Raw genomic sequence first — 14,219 nt, 5'->3', positions numbered from 1 at the left:
ACTGCTGGAATTTATGTCAGAGTGTTCTGCCTATGTTTTCCTCTAGGAGTTTTATAGTATCCAGTTTTACATTTCGGTCTTTAATCCATTTTGAGTTTATTTTTGTATATGTTGTTAGAGAATGTTCTAATTTAATTGTTTTAACGTAGCTGTCCAGTTTTCTCAGTGTCACTTACTGAAGAGACTGTCTTTTCTCCACTGTGTGTTTTTGCCTCCTTTATTAAATATTAATTGACTGTAGGTGTGTGAGTTTATTTCTGGGGTCTCTGTGCTGTTCCATTGATCCATATGTCTGTTTTTGTGGCAGCACCACACTGTTTTGTTTACTGTAGCTTTGTGTTATTGTCTGAATGCACTACTCAGTTCTGATCTTACATATGTAGGTTTGGTTTGCCTCAGGGAGGAGCAGCTTTACACGCTGGCAGCACCCTGGTTTTGGCACACTGGTGCGCTGCAGTGACCGCTCTCCTCTGAATTCCTAGAGAATGATGTGTTCTGGTACACTAAATATTAACCCCCTAAACAGTCAATTCAGCTTTAATCCAGAAGGATTAAAAGGATGGATGGGTGGAGAGAAAAAGAGGTACACATATTGAATACATCCCTAGGTAGGGTTGATAAATAAGTGCTCCTATCTGAAAAATGTGCTTTTCCCCTTGAGGTATTCACATTTAGTATTTCCTTTTCTTTCAAGGTGTAGGACGAGGGCAATAATTTTTACCGCCCCCCCCTTTTTTTGAGAATTGATGGAAGAAACTCCTATAATGTAAACGCCATTTTATTAACATTTTAAAATCTTGAAACAGTTACGAGCTTATTAAAACAGGTGCAGGACAAAAAACTTTCCTGAACTGTTTGAGAATAAATTGCCAGCCTGTACCCCTTAATACATTAGTGTGTATTTCTTACAAACAAGGACATTGTCCTACATAACCAAAATATAATCGTCAAAACCAGGAGAATATTATTCACGTTAATGTTAACCCCATCTAATCCTTTTACCCTGGGCAAGTTTTATCAGTTATCCTTTATATCAAAGAATCACTTATTGCCTTTAGCTGTCATGTCTCATTAGCCTCCTTCTGGAGAGTTATAGAATAGTCTCTCCTTGACTTTCATGACCCTGACACTTTTGGAGATTATAGGCCAGTGATTTTGTAGTGTGTTCCTCAATTTGGGGTTGTCTAGATTCAACTTAGGCAACTTTGCAGGAATGTTGCAGAAGTAACGCTCTCTTCTCAGTGCATCCTGTCAGTGGCACCCGATTTCCACTTATAGCTGATAATGTTCACTTAATCACCTGATCAAACTAGTGTCTGCTAGGCTTCTTTACTGTCAAGTTACTCGTTTCTCCATTATCATCAATAAACATTTTGTGGGCAGGAACTTTGAAATCATGCAAATGTTCCATTCCTAATCAGTCCTCCTATTTATCTTAGTATGGATTCATTATTTTCTGTTTTATTCAGTGTATCTTAATCCATTATTCTGATGCTCACGTTGTCCTCACTTTGGCCAGTGGGAGTCCCTTCAAGCTGGCTTCTGTATCCTTTTAACATGTTCCTATTATTCTTTATTATTGTTAGCACTCTCTTGCTTTGGGCACAAGAAGATATTCAAGGCGTATCTTGATCTTTCCATCGTCCCATTTCTCCATCCTGGTTCCTTTTAGTGGGGAATGGTGTCTACAAGTCAAGATGTAGGGTTCTAGTTGCACACAGACACATACATATACTAACTTACTCCTATATCTATACATATTTTAAAGACCATAAGCCCCCAGCAATACCTCCATTCCAGTCCAACACCTTAGGGTTCATACCAGTTTTCTCCCCTTCTGTATTTGTACCTCACTTCTCCAACAGTGAGGAACCTGGTTCCCGTGATTCATAATTTATCCACTTACTTGCTCATTGCTCCTGTTGGTAACTAAACTCCATCTTGTCCCCTGCGTGTCTGCCCTGCCCATCACTCACTCTCAGTCTCTGACTGCCCCCTCGGGGCTGTTCCCCTCTCACCTGTGCATGCCCTCCCTGCCCCCTTTAGCTCTGACACCCAGTGCCCACACTTGAGTGAGAGGATTTCTTCCTTCCTCAGCCCCTTTAGGGCTGGATTGTTCTGGAAGGGAAGGAGAAGACTTTTTAAGTCTTGAGAAGCTTTTATTGGTAGGGAGGTTCTTACTAAAATGAAAGGGAGAAAATAGTTGTATATGGTGATGCTTTTTTGGATGTGGGTGATAATATAGGAAATATATTTCTGGGCTCATCTTATATAGTTTCTGCCTCAGACCTGGAATCAGCTATATTGCCAAGTGGCCCTGGTTCCTTTTAGTGAGAAATCAAATTTAGATCACAGTCTAGGTGCTAAGGTTGCTCATTGCTACTGAGTGAGTCATTGTTTCTAGGACTTTTTGGTACGCAGAGGAAAACCTTTTTAAAAAAATTTTTTTTTTTTTTTAAAGAAAAGCCTTGAGTTCATATGGGTAGTTCCAATTTATATTCAGGATTAGAGGATTTTTACTTAATATGTTTGTCTTTATAGTTAGCTCTTTTTCTTTACATTGAAAATCTTGGTTCCTAATGAATTTACATTATTACCTATTTATCCATCTTTGTTTCAAAATATCAGTATTATTGCTAATAACATGATTGTTAGAAACAGTTTAGGCTTTATCTTCAGTTCTTTTTGTACTTAGAAAATATTCTACAAAATAAAGTACATTTTGACCAACATATTCCCAGTATTTCTTTTTATCAGGCAAGACTGTAGAAGCCTTAAATAACTAATGCTTGCACTGATGTTTTAAAATATTATATTAATTCACAGTCTGCTTTGTTTAAAAATTAGAAATGCATATTTTACTGTGGACTTTGGGGCAGTGGGGAGGCAGAACCTAAATCGAACATCCATTAGGTATCTGTCTTCTCTGGAGTTTCTTTCATCTGCCAGCACATTTCTTCCCTCCCCGTTATGCTGCCTTTAGAGAGACAGTCTTCAGTATATTACAACATTGCAGGAATCCCACAGATTGACATTCATTTAAAGCATTCCTGCTACTTTTATATAAATGATAGGCAGACCATCTGACTTCATTGAGGTCCCAGTTGTGGTTTTGATCTTGATGGATTATTTTACTTTACATTAGTGTTCAGTAGCTGTGGCCTAATCTCCGCCTGCTTGAGAAATAAATGCCAGTAGTCACTTGGGTGACGTGGGCAACCCATCCCCCTCCTGGAAATACCTCTGAGCACCTGCTGGTCCTGGTGGGTCGTGGGTCAGGAACGTTGTCTTCCTGCCGAGGGTTCTTCTAGGCCAAATAGGCCACATACAAGGCCGGCAGCTCGCCTTCAGACCCCAGCCCTCCACACTTGCAGCCTTTGCGTCTTAGTTGTTCCTTCTTCCGCTCCTCCCCCTTCAGGACCCTGTACTCTCATTGTTCCCATTTTACCCTTTAAAAAAAAAATTTCTTTTCAGGAAAGCATCTGACTTGAAGTTCAGTTGATACATATCAGTGTGAACTTAAGAGATGCTTTAATTTTTGGCATTCTTTCTCATTGTGAAAGGAGAAAAATTTGGTCCCTTTATGAAAATGTCAGGTTATTAGCTTTAAAAAGGGTGGGGCAAATTTAGTGGAATAGAAAATCCTCTCCATCTTCTGAAACCACACCCAGTTGACACACACACACACACAGACACACACACACACACACACACACACACTTCCTTATGTGAAAAGAGCATGTTTGGAAGAGGTGAAAGAAGAAACGTGGGAAACAGCAACATGGCCCAGTATATTAGCAAATAGGTAGACATTAATTACCTGCCTTTCTTTAAACAATAAACCGTGTGACTGTAGTTACAATAATTTTATTTCTTTTGAATGATGTTGAAGCCAGCCCATAAAGAGTAAACAGTTGAGCAGAAATATCAGATAAAATGCCTTGCTCTAAATGTCTCCAGAACTTCCTGTTGTCTGTTCTGTGAGACCTGTTTTGATGTGTCCAATATTCATCAGTAGCTGTTAAATATTTTATCAATGTTGTTTTCGCAGCCACTACACTTTGACACTCTTCTTCCAGAAGGGAAGGGTTTCTGCTTATTCTCTTAATCCCTAAAGGCCCCTAGCTTGTTTGTGAATTGCATTCTCTGAACAAAGATCTCCTTTTGGAATTATTTTCCTGGGCTGCATTGATGCTTTTTTTTTCCCCCCCACCAGTGGAACTGAAAAAAAAGGTAGTAAGTAGTTGGTACTATGCAAGGGCAAATTTTTAAAAAATCAGTGTTGTACAAAATAAGATCAGTATAATCTTACATTAAGTTTGTGGTTGGTTGGTACTACCATTGCTAGAAGTCCACTGTTTAACATTTTGATATGTAATTGAACTATACAATAATTGGCATTGTTTTACTTGTGTGGTACTGTCTTTGGCAAAAGGAAGAAACCAAAAAAGAGCAACAAGTAACATACATGTTACAGGAGCCCTATTTATAACAGTGGATAATTGGAAACAACTCCAACATAAAATACTTAAAGAACAATTTGGCAAACTACTACATATAAATATAATGGCATATAATAAACGTGAATTATAAACTAAGTTGAAAAAGCAGATGTTAAGATGGTAGAGACCCTAATTAAAATGATAGGGAAGAATACATTTTGTTGAGCCCTAGGAGGCATGATCAACTGTGATGTAGTAACTGTAACTCTTGTGTGTTGGGTCAGGTCCTTCTGTTGTGTTAGCCCATGTGATTTAGGACTTAATCCCTTTATGCCAGTTTCTTCATCCTTAAAATGGGGATGATAATGTCTGTCTTGTCTGTACCACAGGGTTGTTGGGAGAGGCAGATATAAGAAGTTGGGACAGCATTTTGGAACGGGTGATCACTCTCCAGAGTACCCTCTGGGTAGATACTAGGTCTGCCCTTCAGAAAATCAGCATTGGATAAAAGAGTCACAGACTGGGGTTCAAGAAGGAACTGGGTTCTCAGCTCTGCTGTTACCTGGCTGTATGGTTTTCTTAACCTCTTTGGTATCCATTTTCTCATATTAGAAATAAAGGCATGGACAAAATCACTGCCAGGGTCATTTCTAGTTTGAAGATTCTGCAGGAGTTTAAATGGTTCAGAAGCAGTCTCTGCCTGAGGGTCTAATGTAGCAGCTCTTTTTCTTCGCCCTTTTAGGTGGTGTCACTGTGGTGCTTATTTATCTGTTTAAATTACTCCAGTGTTGTTTCAGGAATCTGGAACTTATTCTTTAAGGATGCCTGTGTTATATGGGATTTTTTTAAATGTGGTTCTGTCTTCCCTGGAAAGCTCTAGGTTTTGTCTATATCATGTTGTGTTAATAATATTGTAGAGCATACTTGGTTATGTCCGAAGGCTAGAGGTTGTCAGTCTTTTTTTAAAGGTTTTGTTTATTTAATTTTAAACCAGAGGAGGTTTGCAAACATGAAATGGACAGCTTGGCCAAAAGTTTGAAAACACCATTCCCTAGGCCTTCTGTGCCTCGGGGCCACACACAGAGGTGGTCACTCTCTGGCCTATGCTATTGCTTGCCTCGGGCAAGTCCCCTAATCTCCTTGTGCTTCACTTTTTCCATCTGTAACTTGCCTGTCCTTGGGGCTTGGCCAGGGCTGCACTGGGACCAAGTCACTCCCTTTACTGGGGATGGAAGGAGATGAGTAGAAAGCAACATACTTTGTTTTCACAATCTCATTATTCTCTTCTTTGTCTTCTACACTCCCTACTTGTCTGCTGAAGTTTAATTCTGAAACTACAGCACATCTATGATAATGACATGTTTGAGGTTATGTTTATTCCATGCTGGCCAAAGGTCTCAGTTGAGTAAGTTAACTAATTGTGAAATTACAGATGCAATCTCAAACACTCAACATTTCCATTCTTTCCTTTACTTAGCCCTAGAATAGTCTCTTTATTATTGTTGTTTTATTATTTTACTATAACTGTGGAGAAAGTATTGATAAGTTGCTTATAATTGGTTGGAGAAATTGTCCTTTTAAGGTTTTTATCAGATGAAAGACTGGGAAAGACCCATTTTATTGACCCAGTAAGGCAGGATGATGATCCATACCTTTTATTTTTGAGTTGTTATTCTATATCTGTCCTGTGAACATTTAAGAAATGTGAAAATTTGGGAGGAAATGATTCAAGTGCCAGACAAATGTAGGATGGTGGCATTATTTTGGAATAGGAATTTTAAAAACAAGCCAATAGACAGGGCACTTGTTAACCTAGAGTTAAAAATCCTTTGGTTTTACACAAATTAATTTGAGACATTTAAAATTGCAACTAGATGTATCGTGTTTAAGTTCTCCTAATTTTTTTTTTAAATATAAACTTTCAGGGCATGTATTGCTTTTTTTTAATAAATTTATTTATTTGTTTGTTTTTATTTTTGGCCGTGTTGGGCCTTTGTTGCTGCGTGGGCTTTCTCTAACGGCGTCGAGTGGGGGCTACTCTTCGTTGTGGTGCGCGGGCTTCTCATTGCGGTGGCTTCTCTTGTTGCGGAGCACCGGCTCTAGGCGTGCGGGCTCAGTAGTTGTGGCTCTTGGGCTCTAGAGCACAGGCTCAGTAGTTGTGGCGCACGGGCTTAGTTGCTCCGCGGCATGTGGGATCTCCCCGGACCAGGGCTCGAACCCGTGTCCCCTGCATTGGCAGGCAGATTCTTAGCCACTGTGCCACCAGGGAAGCCCCTCTCCTAACATTCTTGACCCTCTTCAGGTTATGAAATATGAGTATGCGTGTATGAGAGACAGATAGTTAAGATCAGACTTCAAACTAGATCCTAAGGGCTTCCTCCCGTGAGTGCAGGCTCCGAGTCCGTGCAGTGGGTGTAGGGGGGCCCGTCCAGTTGCCTCCACGTGAAGGGTTAACAAAGTCTGCAGGTGTGTTGGGATTAGCACTGTAAAGTTGTGTAAGGGGTTTTTCTTTCTTTTGATCTTCAGAAAGGGATGAAAGAGAGCCATTAAACTCAAGGGATTAGGTCCCCTCTCTTTAAAGACTTTAGGTACCATAAATATTTCACTTCAGATATAAGGTGAAGACTTGTATATATCCGGGGGAAAATGGGTGTTTTGTATTACCAGTTGGAAATTATTCAGTCTCCATTTACAAATTAAATGGTCTTTGCAGAGAACTTCTCTTCCAACCCGGAGTGCACTAAGATCTGGAAACAATGTGTGTGTTTATATCGTGGTAGTTGTGCCAGTTTTTCCTCCCTCATATTCCTAAACCTTTTCTTTTTATAAGTTCTTGTCTTATCTACATTGTGCCTTTTCCACCCTGGGTGCTCCCTCATTCCACTGAGGCACTCCAAAACTCCTGGTTCTAAAACTTAGAGGACAACCACCCTTAAGAATGATACCCCGCTCACATGTTGTAAGTGTCTGGTCGGAGTTTTTTGGGTTTTTTTAAAGCCCTATATATATTTTTTCCTTTAAATTAACATTATTTAGAAAAGGAAAGTGAGGTTGATGCGCTGGTGGCACAGTTAGTTATGGTTACTACAATTTCAGAAAGTGGTAGGAGACCAGAAGAAAGTCCTGCGTGGGAAATTATCATTGCAGCCCCATTCTACTCTTGGCCGGTCACCTACTCTGTCAGTTTCACTCCAGAATGGAACAGTGGGTTTTATTTATTTTTTTTCCCTTTGTGTGATTTCCTAGGATGGGTTACTGGAGGGAGGAATGGATAATTTTATATGTATCTAATTGTATTAGAATTAGGGCCTTGGGGGAGGAAAGGATAGGGTTTGGGTAGAGGCCAGCCCTAGAGTCAGCCTATTAAGTGATTATTCCTTCCTCCCACCCCATAATACATCATCAGTCATTTAGAACAGATTTAAAACACATTCTGTTGGCCCAGTGGCTTACTATATTTACATAATTCTGCATTTTGTGTTTCGTCCCTGAATGTGGGGACTTATGTGTGGTTATTTTTATTAAAGCTCATGATGATAGCTTCTATTATTGGCCATGATGTATGAGATACACTGACATTCCTTTTCCAGTGTTCCCCACCCTCCTTTTAATTTTGTTCTTTTTATTATGGAAAATTTGATAAAGTACCAGACTGAAGGCAGTTACAGTATGTGGATTTGAACCCCAAAGTATGTATTAGTAATGTGAAGAAAGGGAAAAGTGAAATTGTATGAGTGGGTAATTTTTAGAGATGGATTAAATAAAATACCAAATGAATTAGTTGAAAACAGTCAATGGCAGGGGTTTTAAAGATTAAGGAATTAAGCCTTATGCTTGATAACACCATGGAGCTTTCAGATTAAGGGTCTGCTCAGTTACCGCCTTAAGCTTCTACTTCCGATGCTTCACAAAATTATAGGAATGACTCTATGTGTAAAGCTTATCCAAACTTTGGGCCTATAATATTACTCCAAAAGAAAGACGGGGGCAAAAAGAAACTGTGAAAGGTGTTTGGCAACGAGCAAGAGAGGGAGCTCACAAACTCTTTGAAGGTCAATTAGCCAGAAAATGTGCTAAAGACTGGGTGCTGTGCTGGATTACGGGACCAAGAATTGCCCCCAAGGTCCTCAAAGTGGTCCTGCCGTTTGAGCACAGAGAGACAATTATAGACCTTGAGGAGATGCTACAAAAGCTTTAATTAAGGGACTTACTTACACCCCACTAAGTTCTGGAAATTAAATTCTTGTTTGTGCTTAACTGATGTTTCTTTTGTCTGGGTTTCCACATGTACTTCAACAGAGGACACTATTTTTCCCAAGTCTGTTTTCCGTTCGAAGCCATTTTGCTGTGACGGATACCAGCAAAGCTGAGGGTTTAAACGGTATAAGGAGCTAGGTAGAAAAGTGGGCTGAGAGGCTTTTTGCTGGAGAGTGTTTTGGGCACAGGTTGAAAATTGTAGTCTTTATGTACCTTGGTACAACAGTAAACCAGAACTCTGTTTGGGCCTAAATGCATGATTAAAAGAAAAAGAAGGTACTTTGTAGAATTTGAATTTTAGAAATCCCATTCACAACGCACCATGATTTCCCTTGAATTGGCAGCTTTATGACTCTGGACACAGCAGGATGCTCTTCTCCAGAAATACTTCTGCTTGCTAATGAGAGAAAAGTCGCCTCTGCCTACCATCCAGGTCTGATTTTTTTGTAAGCCTAGACCCATATTTAGGTTCCATTCAGATGTGACTTCTTTTACTTCTGGAAAGACTCTGATGTAAGTTGCCTTGGTCCTAACTAGAGCATTGTGATCGCATTGATGTGCTGAGCTCCCCTCCTGCTGATGGGGGAGATGCTCTCATCTTTGAACTCGGGCCTAATTGCTGCCTTAGTGGGGTGTGTTCCCTTTTTTTTTGTTAGTGAAGCAATTCTCTTTCTCTTATCTGCCCTTCTTTGAAGCCATTCACTTCTGTCTGCAAAGTTTGGCTTGAACCATAAAGATTTTTAAAAAGCACTGAGAAATGCTTATGTTCTAGTAACTTAAAATTGTCTTTCCATATTTCTAGTTCACATACAACATCCGTCAAGTGGTACGGTTGCTCTCTGTACCCGTTACAAACTTGAAGGCACTTCTGTGTGCCTCTCAATTTATGTCTGAAGAAGAGACCTTTAGCCTTGCTCTGACTCAACAGAGGCATCCATCAAAAAATCTTAACACCTTGTAGAAATGAAAAATGGCAAGAAAGTTAAAATCGTCATCACAGGTTAAAATGTGCAGTTTTCGGCAAAGTGGAGTTTCTACGGAAGTCGCATTATTGGGCTTCATTTTCACATGTGGATGGGAAGGGGAGCGTTAGCATCGGATGGGAGGACGGAGGACCCCTTTGGTGCCTGCTTCACTGGGAAGCAGCTCCTCTGTGGGGAGGGCCTCTGACCCGGGGCAGTTGAGGATGCTGTAGTGACTGGGACGGGTCTGTGCTGGGCTGAGAGCTTTTGATATTTGTGTCATTTAGAATGTTCCCACACCTGGATATGTTTTAAATAATGCATAATACAAATTTCAGTTCTTTTTGCTTTTCTTTGGAAAGGGAGAAAATTCTATTTAATGGTATGAATATTTTTGTTTGTGACCAAGTATTTAGCTGGTTAGTGAGCTTCAGCAAAGTTTGGTGCCAACTTCTGGAGAGAGGTCCAGCTGGTATTATCGTGCTTGCTAACTGAAGAAGAACGTGACTGAATTTTGCTAAAAAAAGCTCTGATTAAAAAAGTTGCTTTATGACGTAAAAATTCTAAGTTTTTATCTCTTGGGCTTTATTTTGCTAACACCGTCAGGGCTAGCACATGTGGCTTAGATTCTAACATAGTTTGGTTTTATGCTTCAGTTAAAATGAATCCAATCAAATTGGAATTTGAAGACAGATAAAAAGGAAGGATTTGGGTACAGTGAGGATTCTTAAACAGAGCAAGGTTGTCAGGGAGGTTCTTGCAAACTTCCGCTCTGAATGGCCTTTAAAAATAATCTGGGTCTTTTTCAGAGAGTGTAGTTTATTCAGATATAATTCTGTACAAGGGGTGCCAGGGGTGATGGAATAAATGACTTTGGGGCAGCCCTTTCAGCTCTGATTCTTGGTTATACCACTTACCACCAACACTTTTACAGACTTGTCATGTGAATATTTATTTGGTGGGAGAGGGGGGTGGTCTTTTTGGGGCGGGGGCACACTGTACGGTATGCAGGATCTTAGTTCCCTGACCAGGCATTGAACCCATGCCCCCTGCATTGGGAGCACGGAGTCTTAACCACTGGACCGCCAGGGAGTACAACTTACGTGTTTTTTTTTGGTCTGGTTTTATCTTTTAAGTTAGGTTTTTTATTTTGACAGACTTAAAACATGCCATCTTTGTCAGATTTAGCAATATTTGTCTCTCTCTTAGGCTATACATTATCGATGCAGTATGGTTTCTGTATTATTTTATTTGATCCCTCTCTCCAAGTGTGGATTAATGCACATAGCCAAACAATTATGAACTTCAAATGCAGTTCACTGAAATTTTTGCTTTAATAGTGAAGCAGAATTATTTAGTTTGGGGGCATGTGAGAAACAGGCCACATTATAATTCAACCAGGTTGCTTTGGGGTTATTTAAGAATGACAGTTAAAAATATTTTTCAGGAAAACATCCTCTGTAGAGTCATCCTGTGTCTCTGTGGTGTGGCTGGTGCTGACTTAATGGTAGCGTGTGCGCACGCGCGCGCACACACACACACACACACACACACCACCAGTTCTGTGTTTCTTCCTTATGCTGACCTTGGAGCCATTAGTAGAGACTCAGAAGCTTACTCTTTCATAAATAATGCACTCACTCTGAAATGGCGGGCTGGAGGCTTGTGGCTCAGCATTTTATAGTTCACGCCAGTAGATGTTTTGGTTGAATCAGTCAGGAGCTGTGGACCTAATCCCTTTACAAGTTGGTGATGAGAGAAATGAGTCAGCATTGGTTTTAACCTCAGTAGAGTATGGAGCGTTGATGCATCCCTGTGGCACTGGTAACTTAGTGACTATGCAGTGGGCCTGTACGTTTGTCTGCTTGCTTGTTTTTAGCTGTTTAAACCTCAAGAACTGTTACTGGGTTAGTAAGCCATATCCATGCCTTGGCACCCAGATGGCGAGGGAACCTTCTGCCTGTCTTGAGTAAATCAGAGGTCAACCCAGCCTTGTTCTGGGGCTAGCCTTTGCTGTGGGTTTACAGTAGATGTGCCAAAACTGCTTAGGAAGTTCTCTTTCCCACAGGAATGTGGATCACGTTCTGGTACAAGGCCTACGCCTGCCGATGACGGTGCAGCTCGTGTTTCTCTATGGAATGAGGTAGAAAAGAGTGATGTTTTGAATAGTACATGAATTCGGTGTATGCTTTTAATCCAGCAAGTATTACTATGGAAAAACCTGTTTCAAAACAGGTTCTTCCCAGGCAAGGTCGTTGGTTTTACATTTCATTTTTCCCTTTGTCCTCTTTAGAGCAGTTCCGCGTCGGCACACTTCCCAAGTCTTCTCCCACCTCTGGTCCTTCAGCCTCCTTTTCTTCATCCTGCCTGGACTGCTGTGACAAAAAACACAGGGCCCTGATTTTCATATTTGCCCCTAAACTTTTCTTTCCTTATAAGAGTGTCTTCGTGTAATAGCAAATGCTTCTTTTTAACATCTTTATTGGAGTATAATTGCTTTACAATGGTGTGTTAGTTTCTTGCTTTATAACAAAGTGAATCAGCTATATGTACACATATAGCCCCATATCTCTTCCCTCTTGCATCTTCCTCCCTCCCTCCCACCCTCCTTATCTCACCCCTCTAGGTGGTCACGAAGCAGAGAGCTGATCTCCCTGTGCTATGCGGCTGCTTCCCACTAGCTGTCTCAAATGCTTCTTTTTAAGACCAGAAAGTGTGAAGGAGCAGTCTTATTTCATGGCCAGTAGTTTAAAGAAGAATAGTTATTTTTAAAGTAGACTAGTGAGCTTTCAATGTTAAATGTCTATTGACTTTTTTTTCCAGGAGAAACGTTGATTTTTCTCTCCCTGTTTTTCAGGCCCTGCATTCTTCCCCGGGCGATGTGCTGAGATCTTTGCCCGGGGTCAGAGCATCGGGAAGCTGGGGGTCCTTCATCCTGATGTTATCACCAGATTCGAGCTGACCATGCCCTGCTCCTGCGTGGAAATCAACATTGAGCCGTTTTTGTGAAGATGGGTCTCGTGTGGTTCTCGCCCCAAGGGTCCCTCTCTCCTCCTAGGTGCCCTTTAGTTGTCCCCACAGTAAGTAAGTCCACTTGTGCTTGTGCATTAATGTTGAATAAAGTAGAAAGCAGTTTCTGGCTCCGTGGGTGGTACTGCCATCCCTGCATCAGGCCAGCTTGTACTGCACAAATGCGGCATCTGCTTGTCCATGAGAGTCCAGTGGCGGGCCAGGAGCTGTTCTGAGAAACAGAGAAGCTCTCCACACATCAGAGCCTCTCACCGTCACCATCACGTCTTCAGGACAGAATCCTGTTCTTTTCCCTGATGAAACGAGATAGCTGATTAGAGCACACGTACGAGATTAACTAAGAACTTTTTGTTCTTATCTTCTACGTTTGATGCATGTTCATCACTGGGAAACAGTAACAGCATTTTTAGAAAACTTTTAAGAATTAGTGATGGTCTAATAGTTGCAGCCTTTGAAGTCATCTTAAACTGAAAGAAAAATGCACACGTATTCAAAATATTTGAGGGTGCATCGGTATTGGCTACTCTGTCTGTGATACTCAGAGATGGGGTTTGTGGACACACAGCACAGATTCATTCTGCTAGAAGAGTTAAAAGGGATACACTGGTACCAGTGCACTATGAACGTTAGGAAACAATGAAAACTTATTTTTGCCCTAGGCCATACATTTTATTGTTGTCAGTGTTATAAGATCATGGTTTTAAATAATTAATAGAGCTACTAGTCTCTGTCTTATTTTATAGGGAGGTATTAGGTCTCTCCTTCTCTGAAGCTAAGCTTCTGCCAGTCGGCCTTGTCTTAACCTCCTAATTTACTTTAATACTTTGATCTAGAATCCTCCAGTAGGTACCATGTATTGAAAAAAGCTGGGTGTAATGTTTGAGAAAAGTTCTCGGTTACTGTTGAGATGATATGAAACACAGTAAATTGTAAAACAACTTCAAAGTAAGTCCCCGTAGAAATAGCTAGTAAGGATAGACAAGAATTATGTTTATGGAGCTTTTGCTGCACCTAATACTAAGACTATATTACTACCTTGAATCAGGGCAGCAATGTCCAGCTTAGCAAGATTTGTGAACGTACAGACTGCCATCTCTTCCTTCCCAATCCCACTGTAAGCTGATCCTTACATTTCAGTAATGAAGTGAGATACGCCCATTAAAAATAATGCTTGTCAAAAGGTTTGTGTCCAGCATTCATAAAGATTTCTTATAACTTAAGACAACCCAGTTTTTAAAAAACGGACAAAAGATGTGAACAGGCATTTCCCAAAAGAAGATAAATGAAATAAGCACATGAAAAGATGCTCAACATCATTAGTCATCAGGGAAATGCAAATAAAAAATATGAATTAAAATGGCTAAAATTAAAAAGACTGACTATATACCAAGTGTTGGTGAGACTGGAACTTTCATGTGTGGCTGGTGGGAATGTAAAGTGATATGGCCACTTTGGAAAATAGTTTTGCAATATGTTAAATCATGAAACATACATCTGCCATCTAGACATTCTACTCCTAGGTTTACTC

The 14,219-nt window shown here is 40.5% G+C and overlaps 1 protein-coding gene across 1 annotated transcript in view; it reads left to right on the top strand.

Moving 5' to 3' along the window:
• Positions 1-13,871, top strand: part of FARSB (phenylalanyl-tRNA synthetase subunit beta) — a 65,496-nt gene extending 51,625 nt beyond the window's left edge. Inside the window, exon 17 of the mRNA XM_081242461.1 lies at positions 12,519-13,871. Within this exon, the coding sequence (XP_081098587.1) occupies positions 12,519-12,670 (152 nt within the window). The 3' untranslated portion in view covers positions 12,671-13,871. The remainder of the gene's footprint in view (positions 1-12,518) is intronic.
• Positions 13,872-14,219: the final 348 nt, after the last annotated feature.

The sequence above is a fragment of the Mesoplodon bidens genome, assembly GCF_964165515.1.
Source record: "Mesoplodon bidens genome assembly, chromosome: 8".
In the NCBI taxonomy this organism is placed as follows: Eukaryota; Metazoa; Chordata; class Mammalia; order Artiodactyla; family Ziphiidae; genus Mesoplodon; species Mesoplodon bidens.
Note: the sequence above shows the minus strand (reverse complement) of the source record. Positions and strands in the feature narration are given on the sequence as shown.